Raw genomic sequence first — 19,765 nt, forward strand, 5'->3', positions numbered from 1 at the left:
ATTACTTACTCCCTCTAACGCATAAATGCGTCCCTTGGACTTGGACTGCCCTGCGCTGGGACATCGCGTAGAGGAGCCATTACTTTGCCACTGAGTGATAAGTAGGATTGCTATACGTCCCGTATTTGCATCTGTCCCGTATATCGATACCGCTGTAGAATACCTAGAGAAATAGTCACAATCATCTCTGTGTAACCACTTTTTTCCTATGTAAGTACTCAGAGACATAACAACAAAGTTCATTATGTATTTGCAACCATCCCCCCCCCCCCCCCCCCCGGTGCCTTTACTACCACATTGTCCCGTATCAGTTCGAAATAATTATGGCAAACCTAGTGATAAGCCGTATGTCTATTAAGGACGCAGTTATGAGTTAAAGCGAGAAAGAGATAAGCTGACTATGGTCTGCTGTGGTCGCAGTCCGGTTCGCCCGTCCGTTAGCACTATAAGTGCGTCTGTCAAAACTCTCAAAATAGTATCTATGGATAGTACAAAACAAGACTTGGTTTAAAGGACTCGCATCCAAGCCATAATTGTAAAAAAAAAAACTATGATAGTATTGAAAATGACACTTGACAGTTCATTGAAAAGCATGGCGTATTGTTTGCAGATTTAAAATAATTCTATTTTTTTAGTTAAATAATTGTGCAGATATTGATAATATGTCGAAAGTTAAGATAAAAGTTATTAGCCGAAACCCCGAAGATTACCTTCGAGCTACTAAAAGAGATATCCATAAATGTAAGAATTAACTATGATGTTTATTATTTTTGGAGGTTATGTTATGTGGACAGCAAGATAATGTTTGATGTAAATACGTTTTCTGTAATTAATTAAAATTTTAATAAATTACTTGCAGTACCAAGAAATTATGATCCTGCATTACATCCGCTAGAAGCACCACGTGAGTACGTTCGAGCATTGAACGCTGTAAAGCTAGAGAGAGTATTTGCCAAACCCTTTATAGGGAGCCTTGACGGTCATAGAGATGGAGTATCTTGCATGGCCAAACATCCCAGTAGGCTCGCGGTACTGGCCAGTGGCGCGTTTGACGGAGAAATAAGAGTTTGGGACTTGGCTACTAGAAAATGTACAAGAAATTTTATTGCTCATGAAGGTTGGGTTAGAAGTATTTGCTACACTCCAAAGGGTACAACTTTTACTAGTGTTGGCGATGATAAAACTATAAAGACATGGAAAACAGAAGTCCTGGGTGAGGATGATGAAGATCCTATCAACACACTTTTGAGTGCTTCAGTTGTTTCGGGAATTACTCATCACAGACATAAGCCCATATTTGCAACATGCGGAGAGCATTGTCAACTATGGGAGAATACCAGAAATGAGCCTATAAAAATTTTCAAATGGGGGGTGGATAGTCTTCATCATGTTGCATTTAACCAGGTAAGCTATGTACAACAGCAGACACAAAGTATGATTTTTGGCAACCCTTGTTGATTTTAGTTAAACATTTTGTTTGTATAAGGATCCTGAACGAATTTATGGTTACATAATGTATTTTTTGTGATTGTTTCTGCTCTATAATTATGTACTAAAAAATTTAACCATACAACACCTCATAAAGGCTCTCTTTATCCTTCAAACACCGATGAAAAAGTTGCATTTTATCCATAAGAGTGGCAAAGTAATCTGATGGAAATTTTGAGTTGTTTCCTCCAATTGGCTGATAGAATTCACTTCAAAATATGATTTTGAATGATAAATACTTAATAGTGTTTATTTGACTATGATTTGTAATGTTTTACAGTTAATATTATCCTCACATTGGTGTGGTAAAAAATGTTGTTCCACTCGGTAGCAAAGTTTGTATAACTTTCATGACTTGCCACAATCAAGGTTCCAGTTTTTGAATCACTTGCTACACGCATGTTTCAATTTCGAAATCTTTCTCATCTCCCGGTTATCAATATTTGCATAAGGGGTTAAACAACAACTTTGCCCCCTTGTAAAACAAATAACATGTAAAGATTCCATAAAAGGCCTGCTGGCATTTTGCACAACAATGTCAAGCAATCTATATTGATATATTTCAGGTAGAAACAAACATTTTAGCATCATGTGCTAGTGACCGGAGTGTAATTTTGTATGACTGCCGTGAAACCGGGCCTCTGAGGAGGGTGGTGATGGAGCTGCGACCTAATGCACTCTCCTGGAACCCCATGGAAGCCTTCATATTCACTGTCGCCAATGAAGATTATAAGTAAGCAAATGCCCATAATTTTTATAATACTTTTTCTGTCTATGTATTTCATACATACATCATCATGTCATGCATACATTTTGTATTTCATAAACTACTGTTCATTAATTATTATTGCAGAATAGCTTTTAATTAGTGCATCAAATTATGTATAAAATAAATCCATATTATTAGTAAGGTATACTTACAACTTATTTCTACTGATTCACTTTATAATTTGTCAATGTTAGCTGTAAAAGTGCATGGCGACTATCAATGAAATCATTCATAATTTCCCCATGCAAATTCGCAGCTCACGGTACTTGACACCACTACATCAAATCATTATAGTGCAAATGGTTCTGAAGACTGGTCAATGTAATGGCTATCATAGACTGGTCAATTAGGTTAGGATTACCATAATTAATAATAATATTCTTTCAGTTTGTACACATTTGACATCAGAAAACTAAAACAACCCATAAACGTCCACATGGACCATACCTCCGCAGTAGTAGATGTCGACTATTCTCCGACAGGCAGGGAATTTGTTGCGGGCAGTTATGACAAAACTGTGAGGATATTTGAAAGTCTGAAGGGTCACTCAAGAGACGTATATCACACTAAGAGAATGCAGAGACTGACTTGTGTAAAGTGGTCCTTGGATGACAAATATGTCCTCACTGGATCAGATGAAATGAATATAAGGATGTGGAAAGCTAGAGCTTCAGAAAAGCTTGGTGTTGTAAGTAATCCCTACTAATAATTTCAAATGCAAATGTAGCTGTGTCAATCTGTTAAATAGCTAAGCTTCAACCGCTGATTCAGTTTAGATGAATACAATTTACACTTGTAGTATTAGGCCTATACCACTTTACGTGAAGAAATCTATCAGTTAAATTTAAACTAGGTATACCTATGTCGAAAAGCAAAATTAATTCATTGGAATGACATTCTTTTGAGGATGGATTATTTTTGCTTAGCTACGTCCATTTTTAGGGTTCCGTAGCCAAATGGCATAAAACGGAACCCTTATAGTTTCGCCATGTCCGTCTGTCTGTCTGTCCGAGGCTTTGCTCCGTGGTCGTTATATCGTGGTCGTGGTCGTATATAAATCAATAAAGCCGACAAAGTCGTACAATAAAATCTAAAAATTTAATTTTTTTAGGGTACCTCCCCTACACGTAAAGTGGGGGTGAAATTTTTTTTCGCTTCAACCCTAGAGTGTGGGGTATCGTTGGAAAGGTTTTTCAAAACTAATAAGGGTTTTCGAGAAATATTTTTTGATAAAGTGAATATATTCGGAGATAATCGCTCCGAAAGAAGAAAAAAAATGTGTCCCCCCCCCCTCTAACTTTTGAACCATAGGTCCAAAAAATATGAAAAAAATCGTGGATATAGAGCTTAAGAAAGACATTAAATGAAAACTATAGCGGACATGATCAGTTTAGCTGTTTTTGAGTTATCGCATAAAGTTTTCCCTTCATAGTAAAAAGACTTATTTTAATTAGGTACTGATTATGCAAATTTGCCTATTTGTTTAACTCAGGTGAAAGGTACCGTTTCATCCCTTGGTTAACAATTTACTATACTTTAAGCTCCAGTTTAGCTTATTGTGACGGAAGAGTAACTACGGAACCCTACACTGAGCGTGGCCCGACATTCTCTTGGCCGGTTTTATTTCATTATTATTTTCAATTACAGTTGAAACCACGCGAACGTACCGCCCTGAACTACTCGGAAGCTCTGAAAGAGAAATTCGCCAATCACCCTCAAATCAGGCGTATAGCCCGCCACAGGCACGTTCCGAAGCACATACTCAACGCGCAGAAGGAGATCAAGACTATCAGGGAGAAGGGCAAGAGGAAGGAGGCCAACCGCCGCGCGCACAGCAAGCTGGGGACTGTTCCTCATGTGCCAGAACGCAAGAAGCACATTGTTAAAGAGGATGAATAAAATGCTGTATGACTTTCAGATTCTTTAGTTTCAATTAGATCACAGAATAGGTACTATTACAAAAAGTCCATACAGATACAGAAGATCTACTGTCTATAGTATTTTTCAAACTCAAAGTTTAGGGTGAGAGGTGTCTTTTGCCGCACGAGGGGTTACAGAGCCATATGTACTGTAGTACATTGTGATACAAGAATCTCATGAATAGACTGCTTCACCATCATGGTCAAATGTGATCGTGTGCCTGGGGCTTATAAAATAGGTATATTGATATTGAGATCCAAATAAATACACTAGGTACTCTGAACAGAACAAAAATAGTACATTGTGCAACGAGGGGGGTAAGTGAAATTATGGATACAAGGGTGATTATTCCCGACAGCCGCAGGCTGGAGGGAATTAAAGACCCGAGTTTGCAATATTCTTACCCTCGGAATTACACACAATGTTTTCCATCACACTTGCGAAGAAAAAACTAAATTTTAAACGAAATAATTCTTAAATACGGTGACATATCAAACATTCGTCCGCCATTTTGTATTTCGGCATTCAGCCACGATTAATAATTATGTAAAAATATTTTGTGCTACTTGGTTTGTATGAAAAAGTGACATAATTAAATAATAAGCTATAACTCCCTAGGGAGTTATAGCCTTTTTATCACAATCCATAACTCCCGCGGGAACAAAATAGGCCTTTGTCCTTCAGTACATCTGCATGGAATAAGAACTTTTTCGAGCAAGTGTGATGAAAATATAATAACACTTTTTCTTTTCCTCTACCATTAGCTGTCATTTACATACAAGAAAACTAATATAATAACATACATAATACTTACTAATAGTCTGTGCGGAAAGAGTCGTGGAATGTATGGGGCCCAATACATTCCACGACTCTTCTCTTTCCGAACAGACTACATATGTAGGTTTGAAGAAAAGTTTATATTGTCTATTCCTCATAACAGCACTTGTGCTTTAAAATCGCTCCAACGTTACTGCGATTAATGGCTACCAACCTAACAAAATCAAAATTAAAACAGCTTCAAACAGTAGACACAATTGCTTTATAAGTCAGAAACGCGCATATGACACCCTTAACATAGCAACATATAGACTACGAAGACCGCTTAGCGTTGCTTGTTTATCTTCATAGGCTACTGTGGCCAAAATCAAGAAACTGTTTAAAAATTGAATTTAACAAGGAGCAAGTACTAGGGCCTCATGAGTTACGAGGTGTCGCTGACCAGCCGGGCCGGGCGCGTAAAGAATGTATGCCCTCGTGTATACTTTTGGTTTATGTACCCACATGTTACTATTTATTTTTCACTTCTCATGCTCGTAAAATTGATATTTAAGTTGAGTGTAAGCGACATAAAACTGCTTATTATTAGGGCTCGCGGTCGTGTCCGTGATTCGTGAACCCGTAGCCGTGCGCCCGGTTTCGTGATTCACGGCAACGGTTTTCTGGTCCGTTCCGCACGTGACATTCGGCTACGTGAAATTAGGGTACGTGAATCCGTGTAAATCCGTGTAGGCGTGATCACGGCTTCACGTATCTTAAGAACACGCCGGTTCGGTCCGCCCGCGACGTTGAGTGAAGATACGATGCGGTCTCTAAGAGCTGCGAATAAATATTTATCATGAATTTTTTATTCATAGCTCTAATTCCGTTTCATTACTTTTCAATTAAAATTTATTTCCAATAGTAAGGCCTTTTAAATATTAATGAGTAATAAATGAAAAGAACCAAACATTAATTACAATGAATAGCTACTTTAGTAAACGAGTTGCTAAAATAATACAACAACACTGTTTGTCAGGAGACCAACTGTGATGTCAGGAGTATCTAATGACAATGAATGTGAGTTCAAAATTCTAAACCGCCCCCTCCAGATTAAATAAAAAATACCACAAATTTGTAAAACAAAACATCGCGGTCACTTCTTTCAACTTCACGAATAAAAGGTAAAGCCCACAGCTACTTATGTTTATTGTTCGTTTCATTTTAATATGTCGCTCGCAAATCTTATTATCTTTGTCTGCACGTGCAACTGCACTTCTTATCTACAAAAAAAAACCCGGTATGTTGGCTTAGCTTGTTAGTCATACAATAAAACGCTCTAACAATAATATGTCATTATTACCTTCAATCTAGAAATAAACAGTACTCTTTAATGTGCCCAAAGTCCGAAACTGATAAGAACTGCAGCTGCGTACCTACTTTTTTTTCCGTGGCCCCGTACATGTGTTTTTGTTGAATTTGTTTACCTGTATTACCTTTATCATACCTACCGAAGATTTGCAGAAATTTACCCTTTGGTTTCTTTGGATTAGGATTGCCTTGTAATATGTAATAAATATAATTTAGGCTACGTTATATTCTTTGATAGTAGCAAGCTTTTACAAGTATGTTTCATTCAATTTCATTAATACTTAACAGAAAAAAATGTCTTCTCTTGATTTAATAATGACAACCAGTAGCACAGCGTTGCTTAAGTTCATAATTATAATTATACTTACTAGGGAGTTTTACACCTTATATTTATATTAGTGCTATGCAACGAGCAGGTCGCTAGTTTTGGCTATTAATCATTAGCTGGTTATACAAAAAACAGGATAACCCCATAAATTATTTAGATATAACCATTATATTCAAATCGATGCAAAAAATACAATTTAGGTTAAATGTTTGTCCGACGAACGTCCCGTATTCAATATACTAAGTGGTAACTCAATTCAATAATACCTAGTCCTTATTTATTTTTCTCCCGGGCGTGTCGAACCTACGAGACGTGCGATAAGTACCTATCCAACGGAACCGAGCCCGAAGCTCCGCACACGAACGCAGGTACGGGCTACGTATCATGGCGTGTCACGGCGTGTCACGTGAATCCGGTCGCGAACGCAGGTACGAGGTACGTACCTTGCCGTGTTCGTGAAATTCGTGATCTTAGTACCGCCGGGCTTAAGAACCCGTAGCTACGGATCGGCGTGTATCACGGATATCAGGAGCCCTACTTATTATGAGCATGAAGTAAAATCATCTATTACGACCCTTGATTTGCCGGCGCGCTCCCGACCGGCACCCGGCGCCCCCACCGGCCCGAGTACGATTTTCTTTAGTCTTGGACAAATACGGTAAAATAACATAAAATATTGGAAATGTTTGTAAATTTTGCACGCGATCGAAGTGAAAACCAGAATGTATAACTCAGGCATAAATGTCAATTTTTACAAGCGTTTATTTACTTTCACCTGACCGTTGTCTGTTTGTAATCAAATCTTGTTAGTTAAATTTGATCCACTTCCCGGTTTCCGATTGAGCTGAAAACTTGCATACATATGTAAGTCGGGTGACAATGCAATATTATGATTTATGGCACCATCAAGCTGATCTGATGATGGAGACAGGAGGTGGCCATGGGAACTCTGTGATAAAACAACGCAACCTAATTGTGTTTGAGGTTTTTAGAATTTGCTCGGTGAGTATTAGTTGCCTGTGGAAAGAAAAGTACAGTCAGCGATAAAAGCTTGTACCAAAAATTAAATTTTTGCCAAAAACTTATTATCCTAGACTATATTGGTCCTCGCTGCGCTCGGACTTGCCCGGATAAAAATGGCTGAAATGCAATCTTGTACAATCTACTATTTGTTGACTCGTAGAAAAAGTATTGTATGCAACGTTGTATAAGTAGCTCAAAAAATGCTCGTGGCATATTCCTTTACAATGTTCGCCTACGTCTGCGGCTCCGGCTAACAGTGTAACCCACGTCACTCGGCTTTTTTTTACCCTTCTTATACAACGGTTGCATAAAATACTGTAGTTTGTGCTTCTAAAAAGTTCACTTATGCGTAGGGGAGACGGGTCAATTGAAACGTTTTTGATTACTCCGCTCTCATTTTTCATTTGATTTGGGTAATAGATTTTATTGATAGCCAGCATACTTGGCTATATAAATAGTATTTATCTACACACATATCATAAACCTCTATGATGCCTTCAAAATCCGTAAATAATGACCAACATTACGATAAACTGTTTTGTTACAACAAATTTTTAATCTATGAAAATGTTATTATTCCATAACTACATCAAAATCGATTTGGTTATGACTTTCAATTTATGAACATCTCTGAAAAAAAAGAAAGCAATTCGATTTGACCTCTATTCTATGGAAGGTAGAGGCAAGGAACAAAATCTCCGTATACAAAAAAGTGTCCGACAAAAAACCATAAATAGGTGGCGCTACAATGTTAAAAGAGTGCTTTAATAAATAGTTATGAGTCGATTACTCGGGAGTTCCGCCAAGAGAGCAACGATGCCCCAACGTTGGCTGTAATTTGGGTTAGAGAATATATCATAGAAAGTTTATAATATGTGTGTAGATAAAATAGTGTATGTAACTGTACATAATTAGGCATTAAAACACTCGTGTGGTCCTTTTAAGAAACTCACTTCGTTCGTTTCCTTAACCCAGACTCGTGTATTTTAATGCCTTTTATTATGTAGCAGTCACATAAACTACTATTAAGTCTAAATGGTAATTCCATAATGATACGTTTTTTTACAAAACCTCTCAAAAATGTTTCAATTGACCCATGTTAGGGTTGAAACAAGCGTACGGATTGAAACATCTGGGGTCAGAAGCCTCTTTTATAAATATCTTTATTTATATATAAATTCAGCCATACAAATATGTAATTTCGCTCATCAACAGATATGTATTGCAACAAATATTTTTTTCATCTACTTTCTACTATAATTGATGAACACCAAGTAAATAATTCAAAGCAGCCATCGGACAAATTTCTCAATTCTTGAATTAAATTTTAATTCTTTCTGTTTTCTTCCCCTTCGTTTATTTTAGTTAATTTGTTTTTTTTAGGTTATATTTGTATTGTTTACTATGTACCTCCGAATAAAAAATGTTTTAATTGCCCCATCGACACTTATACAAATATTTAATTACGCATAAAAAATAAGGAAGACTGTATATAGCTGCACAAAAAGCATCATAAAGTTAAATAAAATGCCTTAACCCAATAAAAGTTAAAGAAAGCATTAAGCTTACAAATTGTAATCAACAGTATAGGAACACAATTTTGTACGTTAGGTGTCAAAAAAATCTAGCGTGCTTTAGGATAGAATAGTTTTTGCTGACAGATCCGTTTTGGAGTTATCAAGCATGTTTCAATTGACTTGCCCCCCTACTATTTCTATTACAGTTGACTGTTTTGAACGAGAGGCTTAATTTTAGGTTCCTAAGATTTTCGTGAATTAAGTATAAGTAATACCGATTTCTTGTAGTAGGTACACATTATAGATCCAGTAAAACCTAATATGTGTAATCGATTTTTATGACGTTATTTAGGCAGTAACATCTATTCTAACTCTCGCATTCAATCATCCCACATCAATAATATAATTAATATAAATTCATTTTCAAGATAATACAAGCAAACGGCGCTATGTTACAGTTATTTTGCGATTAGTTAAGACAGTAAAGTTGTAGGTATAGAATGTAATATTATTAAACCGTTCTACCCTACGTAGCCTCGTACTAAAATAAAACAATTTAGCGGCGGGAAGAAAATCACCTATTATTGTACGAGTGTAAAATAATGTGAGGAAATGTTATACTAGACCGAGGATGCCGTGGCGTAAATGTGTGACTTGTATTCATCTGATAAGACCAGATCAGACCAAACTTTCAAACCTACAAAAATGATTTAAATGAAATGAAATGAAAATAAATATAATAAAATAAATATAACATAATATTTAAGTTCCGGTGTATGTATATAATGTAATAATCGCATTTTTGTTAATGTATCTAAATTGTAAATATATTTTTAACAACTACGATACGAATGACAAGTAAAACACTTACATTTACGGACATTAGGCTCTGGTTTGAGTTAGTCGTATGAAGTAATGTCAAGGTTTTGGATTAATAGATACACTACAGTTCTGAAACAGCTGAACACACATAAATCAAAATAGACACTGCAAATATATATTGCAACTTCATTGTGTTTATACCCTAATATCGTAAGTAGGTACCTACTGTAAAGTTTTGTAGTAATGCGCCAATACGCATTACCTATTTTTTTTATAAAACATTTTAAAATCAACATTGAATAGTATTTATTCACAAATTTATATAAAATCAAACGCAAAATTATTCATGAATCTAAATTTCTACACATAGACACGCAATTAATTTAAGTTTAAGTATATAAATTACAAATACATAAAACGATGAATAGCTTATTGAGGCTCGTAGCCCGTAATAACGCCAATATACTTTATTTAGTACGTGTTTGCGGTAGTCTACTTAGATTACATGTGGGTTCAGGCAAAACTTTGACAAAAGTACTATTTAAAGACACACAAATAAGTACGATAGAGTTGCACTACATGCGCCTATTATAAAGTATTCGGCAACGTCAGTTATCACAGCGCACGTACTAGCTGAACAGCAAGCACATGCACTGTTTTGCGTTCAGCCCGCCTGGTTGATGGATCTGCTGATGCGGTTCGGCTGCGACATGCTTCGGATATCCATACTGAAAGAAAATTGTATCATTTTTAACAATTTGTCGTAATAAGGCACAAACTGTATAATTTTTTTTGGCATAGACTCCATAAGATACCTATGTATGTAAGGTTGAAATGGTTGAATTAAGAATTTTGAGCTAAGGAAGCGAGCTGTGTGAGCCGCGCTGGGCGCGTGGACGCGAGGGTCAAGCGGGACTCCTACGAGTCCTAGAACTTCGTTCGCAAACCGAGTGTGTAAACACGTAAGAGACTGCTTAAAGCCTGTTAAGGCCTTTATAAGAAGCGTTTATATAAAACGACTGGCTCGTTGGCTACGTGTATTATAACATGTGTTCGACATGTCCATTATGTTACTTATGGAGGGCTGCAGGGAATTAAACTCCTGATAGCTTTTTTATGAGTTGGCTTATTGGAGTAGGCTCACCATACAAAAATTGGACTTGAATTAGTACCTATATTATGGGTTGGGAAGCTACCGGTCAATTTAGGTCGTTAATTATTAATTTTATTTTACCTTGTCTGAAACTAGCGTCCAGGGTCGGTTCTAGAACTTTGAGTACGTAGTGTCGGCGACTAGTTCACAATGTGTAGATCGTCGTCCAGCAACTTGAGGCTGTCGTTCACCTTCTTTGTATCAACTAGCCTTACATACTTACATAATGTGGCGTGGTAACACGCTCTGGTCCAGGTTGTGTTCCAGAACTTTGAGTATACAAAGTGTCTTGAGCGTTGGTGAGTAATCTAGGATATGCAGGTCGTTGTTGTCTAGCAGCAACTCGAGGCTGTCGTCTTCTGAGACAGGCCGGAGAGGAACGTTCTTCGCCGGTTGCGGACTGAAAACAAATAAAATTCGATTGAGATTTGTAAGCCAGACATATATTTTTAGAAAGTCAATTGAAATCACGTCACGTGACTATGGACACTATCTAAATAATCCCACCATCATTCAAAGGGACTGTGATGTAGGTTGCGATCCCCTGAATTATTTTAAAAGGTATAGGTAAAAAAAAGAAATCTTTTGCAAAAAATTGTACTCAGACGCGCGGTTGATCAATTTAATAAGGCCTAAACTCTCGTGAGACAGCGTCACGCGAGCTGAGTTCGTGCTTCTATGCAAATGCCTAGCCATTGTTATATTATGTCATATGATTACAACATTTTATTTTTTCTCTACTCTTTCCTAGCCAATTCTAAAAGGTCTCGTGAAGGCAAAGGTTATTAACACTTGCATCTCATTCACATTTAAAGTAGGCCAGGGAGGCGATTTTTGAATTTGGAGAGCTCGATTTCGTCACTCGAAAATCTGTGGAAAACGGTTAAATGCTATTTTTGAAATACGAGCGATATTAATTGGGAATGTAGTGGTATTAACCACTCGTTTTCATTTCTTTTAGTAAGATTTAAATGCTTAGAGACTGTGCGGAAAGAGAAGAGTCGTGGAATGTATTGGGCTTCATACATTCCACGACTCTTCTCTTTCCGAACAGACTCTAGTAGTGGAGATGTTATTAAAGGGAGATCGATATTTAAAAAATCGGCTCGCTGGGTGCTTAGCCAACGTGCCAATCGTTAACGCTCCGTAGCGTAGCGTAGTCATATCTCTCTAACACTCTTCCATATTAGTGCGACAGTGACAGTTGCGTTTCGTTCGCTACGGAGCACGATTTGCACGTTGGCTACGCACCGTGGTCCACATACTGCTGACGCTTGCGCTACTGCTGTCGGCGGTTTTTCTAAAGGACCAAACTCAGGGTCGTAATTTATAACTTCTCATCCGCACTTTCATGGTCGTACCAAGACTGAAGGAGACAGTAGTATAACATCGTTCGTCAGTTTGGTTTGCAAATTGAAGTGGCAATATCCTGGTCTCCACTAATAAACATAAGTTACTCCGGTTAATGTTGCAGAAGCCGTGTTCTTGAGAGACGAGAACATTAATAGTTCGTTTTTTTCTTGCATTAGAAAAAAGCTAAATAATCTTAACGTGTCGTTTTATTGAAAAACGCTTTTAAAAATTAGTTTTGTATGACTACTTATGAAATTAAAATAATGTAAATTATCGTATATGATTTATAATTGTTACATACTTGCTGTGACTTATTTATCAAAAGTGATTTTTAATTCAAAGACACGTCAAGATCGCTTACCTTCTTTCTAATGCAAAAAAAGGGAACGATTTATAAATTAGAATTGGGTTGGATGCGCAGTAGTGGACAGCTGATGATAACGATGAATAAGATTATTTCTCACAAACGCTTATTTACCTAACCAAACTCGAGCCGATGTTTGACCCCTGAACCGTATTTTACCGGTGCTCTAGCTTTAAAATGTTTTTGCACCCAATGAAATTCGGTTGAACCTTAAAGCACTTTTTATTAAAATTATGCAAAAGATTCTATTGTATAATTTGGACTTGGGAAATACGTTGACGTATATTTGAACATTTAATTTATGCGTGTGACATGTAAACCTAGCATTATGTATGTTTTTTTAAAGATGTTTGTGAACAACATACCGTTATTAGGGCTCCGTAATGAAAAATAACCCTTATAGCTTCGAAATATCTGTCTATTTGTCGTCTGTCCGCGGATTACTCAGAGATTATTACATTACAGAGAGTATTAGAAAACTGTGATTTGGTATAGATTTCTTATATTGGGATGATTTGTTTTGATTCAACTACAATGTGGAGTTTTATTGTTCTCATGTTATATGCGATTAAAAAAGGGTAGGTAATAAACAGCTTAAAACTATGTACCTTTATTATCTGCCACTAAGCTTTGATTTGAAATAAAATAATAAACTTAAGTCCATTGAACTCGATTCCCAGCGGCTTGCTTTATTTTTTGACACTTGAGAACTTTTCCTACAGCTCTTGAAGAAAAGGAAAGCCAAATTAGCTCCGGCTTGCCTACGAATATTATGGACGCGCTGCTCGTGATAGATATGTCGGTATTTTTATTGTTTTGCGCATACATATTTCTTTCGTTTTACGCTTAGCATGCCACTTATCTGCGGGCCTACCGCCAACCACGTTCGACGTGTTGCCTCTCTGTCGCACTTGTAAATTCGTACGTAAGTGTGACAGAGAGGCAACACGTCGAGCGTGGTTCGCGGTAGGCCCTCTGGTCAGCCCGCGTAGCCAACGTGCATATCGTTCACGTTCCGTGGCGAACGAAACTCAACTGTCACAGTCGCACTAATACGGAAGAGTGATAGAGAGAGATGACTACGCTACGCTACGGAGCGTTAACGATTGTAACGTTGGCTACGCGGCCAGACTGGTCAGAGGGTTTCGCAAAGTTTAAGCGTACTCACCTAGCACTTTCTAGGCTAGTCTAGTGATTGTTATCAACGGACAATTTGCAAATTTCATAATCTAAATTGGTCAAATATATTTTAAAATATTTTATAAAAAAAAACCGACATCACAATCAGTTTAGAAAGCCATTAAATTATTTACAGCCATAGTGCATCTCATAACGATTACAATTAACTACCTAGTGCCAAGACGTACCTGAAATACTTTCGTGGAGAAGTTCCATTTTGGTCCTCATGAGCAGCCCGCGTAGCCAACATGCCAACAAAGCGAACGAAACGCAACTGTCACGGTCGCTTTAATATGGAAGAGCAATAGAGAGAGATGACTAAGCTACGCTACGGAGCGTTAACGATTGGCATGTTGGCTTCGCGGGCTGTTCCATTATTTAAATGCAAATATGGAACTTTTAGCCAAGCCGTCCCACTTTGTCGACATGGAGTTATTAGTGTCTGTTCTATAGCTATAGACACTTTGATATTAACGAAAAAGAGATCTTTATGACTCTGATTAACATCCAACGCTAATACGAGATTATATGTGAGGTTTAAAACAACTTTTAGAGGTGAAACTAAAACCCTTAATTTGACTTATTACAAACAGTTTAAATCAGATGGCTAATGCCAAAATTTATAACTGGGCTCCAGGTTTAAATCCTGCTAAATAATAAACTGGGATCCAGGTTCAAATCCTGCTGGTGCTGGTTTAAAAAAAAACAGTGTTCGATTTTATTTCGATAAAGTATGTACCTGTAGGTAGGTATGTACCTATAGGTAAATAGGAACTTACTTATTTAATATTAGCGTATTATTCGATGAAAAAGTAGGTATGCTTTGAGATATGCATATTGATACCGATAACTACTATACTGTCTATTTAATACGTTACCAAAGTTTTATCTCTACTCTTTGTTTATTGTTCCATCAGATAAGAAAATGAATTTTGATTACAAATGTTAAATGAGAACCCATAAATACATGTATACTTGTACTAAACACAATAAGCGACATAATAGGTATATTCCGTTAACAATAAATTAAGTCAAGGCCAGTACAGTATATACATAAATGCATAATGATTAGCTTAATCATTTAAATACAACCGTTAACAAATAGTAAACATTACACGCAAGCGTAGTTTTTGCGTACTCGGATGTCGCGTCATATTAACTTCCTAGTAGTTACCCTCAAGATCAATCACGCACGTCAATATTGTTTAATCGAATGTCGTATTTCCCGGTCTAAATTAAAACTAGGAATTTTTAGGGGCCTGAGGGCCTACCACCAACATTGAAAATCGTTTTCTGCTTGTCTAACGAACTTATATATTCGAGCGAAAGGGAGAAAACGTTTTTAGATTTTTCGATGTTGGTGGTACTGGTAGGCCCTCTGTGTTTATTAGCCATTGCAAAGGGCCCTCTTTTTATAATTTTTATCCTTGACGCAAAAAAAGGTGTTTAAATTGAATGTTTGTATCTGTGTCTATCTGTTGCAGCGTGCAGTTTATTAATCGATAATTTTACCGAGATAGTTCTCAGCTATGTTTCGACACTAACTGTCCTCTGTCCTGTCAAGAAATAGTCACTTTTATAAGAGATGTATATAAGAACAGCATACCTTGTGCCTCCAAACAAATACATTTTATCTTTAAGAATTAGGCAGGCCTGCCGCCTTCTCTTACATGGGACCTGCCCGTTCACATGGACCAGTTCCCAGTGATTTTTCTTGATTGAATATCTGAAGAGATCATTAAAATGCATTTTTGTGTTGCCATTGTATCCTCCAAAGATGTACATATAATCATCATGTATCCCTAAAATAAAATAAATGGTTAAATACAAGATTGTATAATGTTCTTATGATAAAGAAAATAAATTTCATAAAGAAGAACAGTTAAAACAGCAGAAGTTAGAATTTGAATGCAAGCAACTCCTGGTACCATTGAATGACAACAAAACACTAATCACATCAGTGTCAAAATAATATTGTGTGAATAAAAATACAAGTATAAGTAGAGATAAAAATATATGCCAGCACCACTACCAACTTAGCCATATGTATCCCACTGCTGGGCATAGGTGGAGACCTATGAACAGCGGCGTGCACAGAGTTTTGAGACTAGGTAGACAAAAAAAATTACTTGTGGCTCTGTGAGCTGCAGATCCCGCGATAGGAAGTTAGATTCATAAATTTATAGTTTATTTCATAAATACCAAACATACTTACATGCAGAATGACTGCGCCTGCCACAAGGCCAGGTTTTATTAGGATTTAATGCCACCCATGTGTCCGTTTTCGTGTCTAAATAGTACATTTGTGAACAATATATTTCTTCTTGTGAATTGTATGGGCTATTCAAGTCACCTCTCCCACCAAACACATACATTCTATCTCCATGTGCCACAGCTGTATGAAAGTCTCTATGGGATGGTGGAGTTCCTTTTGCTTCTACAAACTGCCATTCAAAAGTGTCCAAGTTTAAACAGTGCACTTCTTGTGAATACTGGTCTGTGAGATATTCAAAACCTCCAAATATGTACATCTTATTGTTAATAATGCAAGCCGAATGACCATCTTTAGCATATGGAATCATCCCCGAGACTGCGGGAGTGCTCCATTCCAATGTTCTTGTGTCAAAAACTGTGAGGATGTCACAAGCCACTGCATTGTTTCTGCCTCCCCACATGAACACCTGCAAGAAAACAATTGTTACTTAACAACTTCCTGCAATCTATAAATGTGGCACACAAATAATTTCAATCAATTGCATAATAAGAATAGAATAAGATCATTTAGGAAAATAAAGCACTTCTGTAGTGTAGGATAATACATTTACATTTTAGATTAGTTTTAATAATGAACTTATTTTATAGCTATAATTTGTCTGGCTGAACTGCCATTTTAGCATCTGGGACATAATAACAGAACTTTACTGTTGGTTTGATATTCAGTAGTTCAGCCTCCTAACAATTATGGGCCTGCCTATAGCATTTATTAAGTTCTATGGATTTTTAATAATTTTCAATTGTAATAGAGTTGAATGTTTTGTTTTATTAAATATCAAAGCAAAGCAAAATCAACTCTATTTTTAATACTATAGGTTCAAGATTCACTGGCAAATAATGTTTTTTTTTGTACGTTTTAAGATATTCATATATGTATTTACTCAATAATAATAGCAGCATCTTATAAGAATAAATCCTCAAAATTAACCAATAAAGCTGAGTACTCATGTACTATACAATTTTATTTTAATAGAAACTTACACTTTCAATGTAAATCCTATGCTAAGACAAGTATTTACATAGACAATACATAGTAACCAACATATGCAAATTGGGTATAAATACAAAGCTCAAATGTTATTCTGTTTTGTAAGTTTGCAAACATGAAAAGACCCTGGCATTCATTTAAGACACTCACTTCTGTGGATATAAAATTTATAAAAAGTCAATCTAAAAGTGGATTTAAATGTACAAAGTATGTCTCTGTTATAATATTTTTTTTTTATAAATAAATTATCTTTTCCAATAAAAAATAGGTTTAGGATTTGAAACACAAGTGGGTAAAAACTTTGTTAACTTCTTATACAGTCAAGCCACACTAGGCTTCCACAGTCCTAGGGTTTAAGATTTAGATTATGTTAATTAGTCATAGCTATTACACAAATAATTTCACATTTATTGATTCTACAAGTTTCTATAATCATTGAAATATTAATATGTTGAGTGACAACAATTGCTTCCATACAAGTACATGAATCAAAAGTACCAGGGTTTTTAGTGCATGTGCACAACAAACATGTGTGATTGTGTGTATTCATTGAAAAAAAAAACGACATACCTTTTCTCCATAAGCCACTGTTGTGTGTCCATACCTCTGAAATGGTATAACATCTGTTTTCTTATAGTTAACTGCTGACCATCGTAGAGTTTGTGTGTTCAAGACATGAACAGGGATGGGGTCCCAATCCTTATATTCCTCGGTAGAACAGTAGCCGCCGAAGGAAAGTATTTTTTCTGCTATGCAGACCGCCGCATGGTTAACGCGCCGCGGCCCGCCTTCTATGTGAGCCGTCCATTTCATGTTAGCTATCAATAGCGACTGCCGTTTCAATCACTTCGTTTACTATTGTATTATTGATTTACCTAAGAATTTTATGTAAATTAATACCTACGACCAAAACTGCTGTTGATCTGACACTTGACAGTGACAATGACATTGACAGGTAGATACCTTTTTTAAATGCGTTCATGTGCTTTGCAAGCAAAGTCGTATTTGCGCACTTTACAAGTTTACATATATTAAAAAAAAAAAAAATGCTTTCTCGGGTCCAAAATCAGGTCTGATATCAGACCTGATAAAGTGTGGATGTAATTGGCACTTTAAACGGAAAACGATTATCAGGCCAGACATCCGGACTGACTTCGGGCCCGTTATTGGAAAGTCTGGATGTAATTGGCTCTAATTAATGGAGGGTAGAGGACCAAAGAATAAAGTAAATATATTAGAGGACCCTACCACTGCCGTACCCTCTATAGCTTTATGGTTTTGTCTTGTTTCAAAATAACAAGGTGCAATTACATTCACACTGGAGACCGCTATCAGGCCCGACATCGGGCCCTAGTAAGAGTATTATTCCGTTTTACAATATTTGACATGTAAAACGTACTTTTTCTCTAATTGTCAAAAATGTTCAATGTTTGATATTTTTCAATATAAACCATTTTTTTTTTACATTTCAAATATGTTAACGATGTGCTGATATTCCGTGAAACGGAAAAAATATTATCAGGCCCGACATCGGGACTGCCTTCGGGCCTGATATCAGGAAGTGTGGATGTAATTGGCCCTATAAAATTCAAAGTAGTATTTGATTGATTGACAGGTGCATGTGATTCTGATTTTGAATTTCTGGACTTAACGTAATGAGACAAATATATTAATAAACCTCTGGAGTTGCAGGCGTCCATAGGCATCGGTGACTGCTTACCATCAGGTGAGCCGTATGCTTACTTGCCACCGTCATGGTATAAAAATAACTTAAAAAAAATAAACCACATTAATTGATATTAATACGCTGCTATGAATAAATAAGATTTAATCACAGAATACATTAATATAATCCATGGTTTTAGTAGCTAGCAGAGGGAAAACTAGTTCATTATGGTTAGGTAAGAAGTACAATTCTGTATTTTCGGTTCAATTATTAGTCTGGTGGTCTTAATAAAAGAAAGTTTGGTATGTCCTATATACACAGTATATACATATTATATTATACTAGAATGGTTGGGTACCTACCTAATTTAGTTTGTCGGCACATTGCAACCCGGATGTAGGTAGGTTATGTGAAGGTTGGAAACCTTCAGTCTTTTGGTAGGTAACTGGCAACGATTATATATGTATTTGAATTCAGAAATATCGCCCTGCTAAAGGAAAAAAAGCGGCCAAGTGCGAGTCGGACTCGCCCATGAAGGGTTCCGTACCATTTATGACGTATTAAAAAAAACTACTTACTAGATCTTGTTCAAAACAATTTTCGGTGGAAGTTTCCATGGCAATGTATCTCATATATTTTTTTTAGATTTTTCATTCTGTTATTTTAGAAGTTTCCGGACACACACACACACACACATTTTACCACTTTGGAAGTGTCTCTCGTGCAAACTATTCAGTTTAGAAAAAAATGATATTAGAAACCTCAATATCACTTTTACAGTACATATGGGGCTA

The 19,765-nt window shown here is 36.5% G+C and overlaps 2 protein-coding genes across 2 annotated transcripts; one reads left to right on the top strand and one right to left on the bottom strand.

Moving 5' to 3' along the window:
* The first annotated feature begins 523 nt into the window (after nucleotides 1–523).
* LOC133534717 (DDB1- and CUL4-associated factor 13) lies at nucleotides 524–4,174 on the top strand. The gene is made up of 5 exons (XM_061873957.1): nucleotides 524–741; nucleotides 860–1,404; nucleotides 2,055–2,221; nucleotides 2,645–2,945; nucleotides 3,905–4,174. Exons 1-5 carry the CDS (start codon nucleotides 663–665, stop codon nucleotides 4,154–4,156), a joined length of 1,344 nt encoding a protein of 447 aa, XP_061729941.1. The 5' UTR covers nucleotides 524–662; the 3' UTR covers nucleotides 4,157–4,174.
* Nucleotides 4,175–10,160: 5,986 nt separating this feature from the next.
* Nucleotides 10,161–18,674, bottom strand: LOC133534718 (kelch domain-containing protein 3-like). Its single transcript, XM_061873958.1, has 5 exons — nucleotides 17,876–18,674; nucleotides 16,259–16,724; nucleotides 15,650–15,845; nucleotides 11,371–11,547; nucleotides 10,161–10,722 (listed from the first exon to the last, which is right to left on the bottom strand). The coding sequence occupies exons 1-5, from the start codon at nucleotides 18,116–18,118 to the stop codon at nucleotides 10,659–10,661; spliced, it is 1,146 nt and encodes a 381-aa protein (XP_061729942.1). The 5' UTR covers nucleotides 18,119–18,674; the 3' UTR covers nucleotides 10,161–10,658.
* Nucleotides 18,675–19,765: the final 1,091 nt, after the last annotated feature.

Source organism: Cydia pomonella, chromosome 2 (genome assembly GCF_033807575.1).
Source record: "Cydia pomonella isolate Wapato2018A chromosome 2, ilCydPomo1, whole genome shotgun sequence".
Classification (NCBI taxonomy): domain Eukaryota; kingdom Metazoa; phylum Arthropoda; class Insecta; order Lepidoptera; family Tortricidae; genus Cydia; species Cydia pomonella.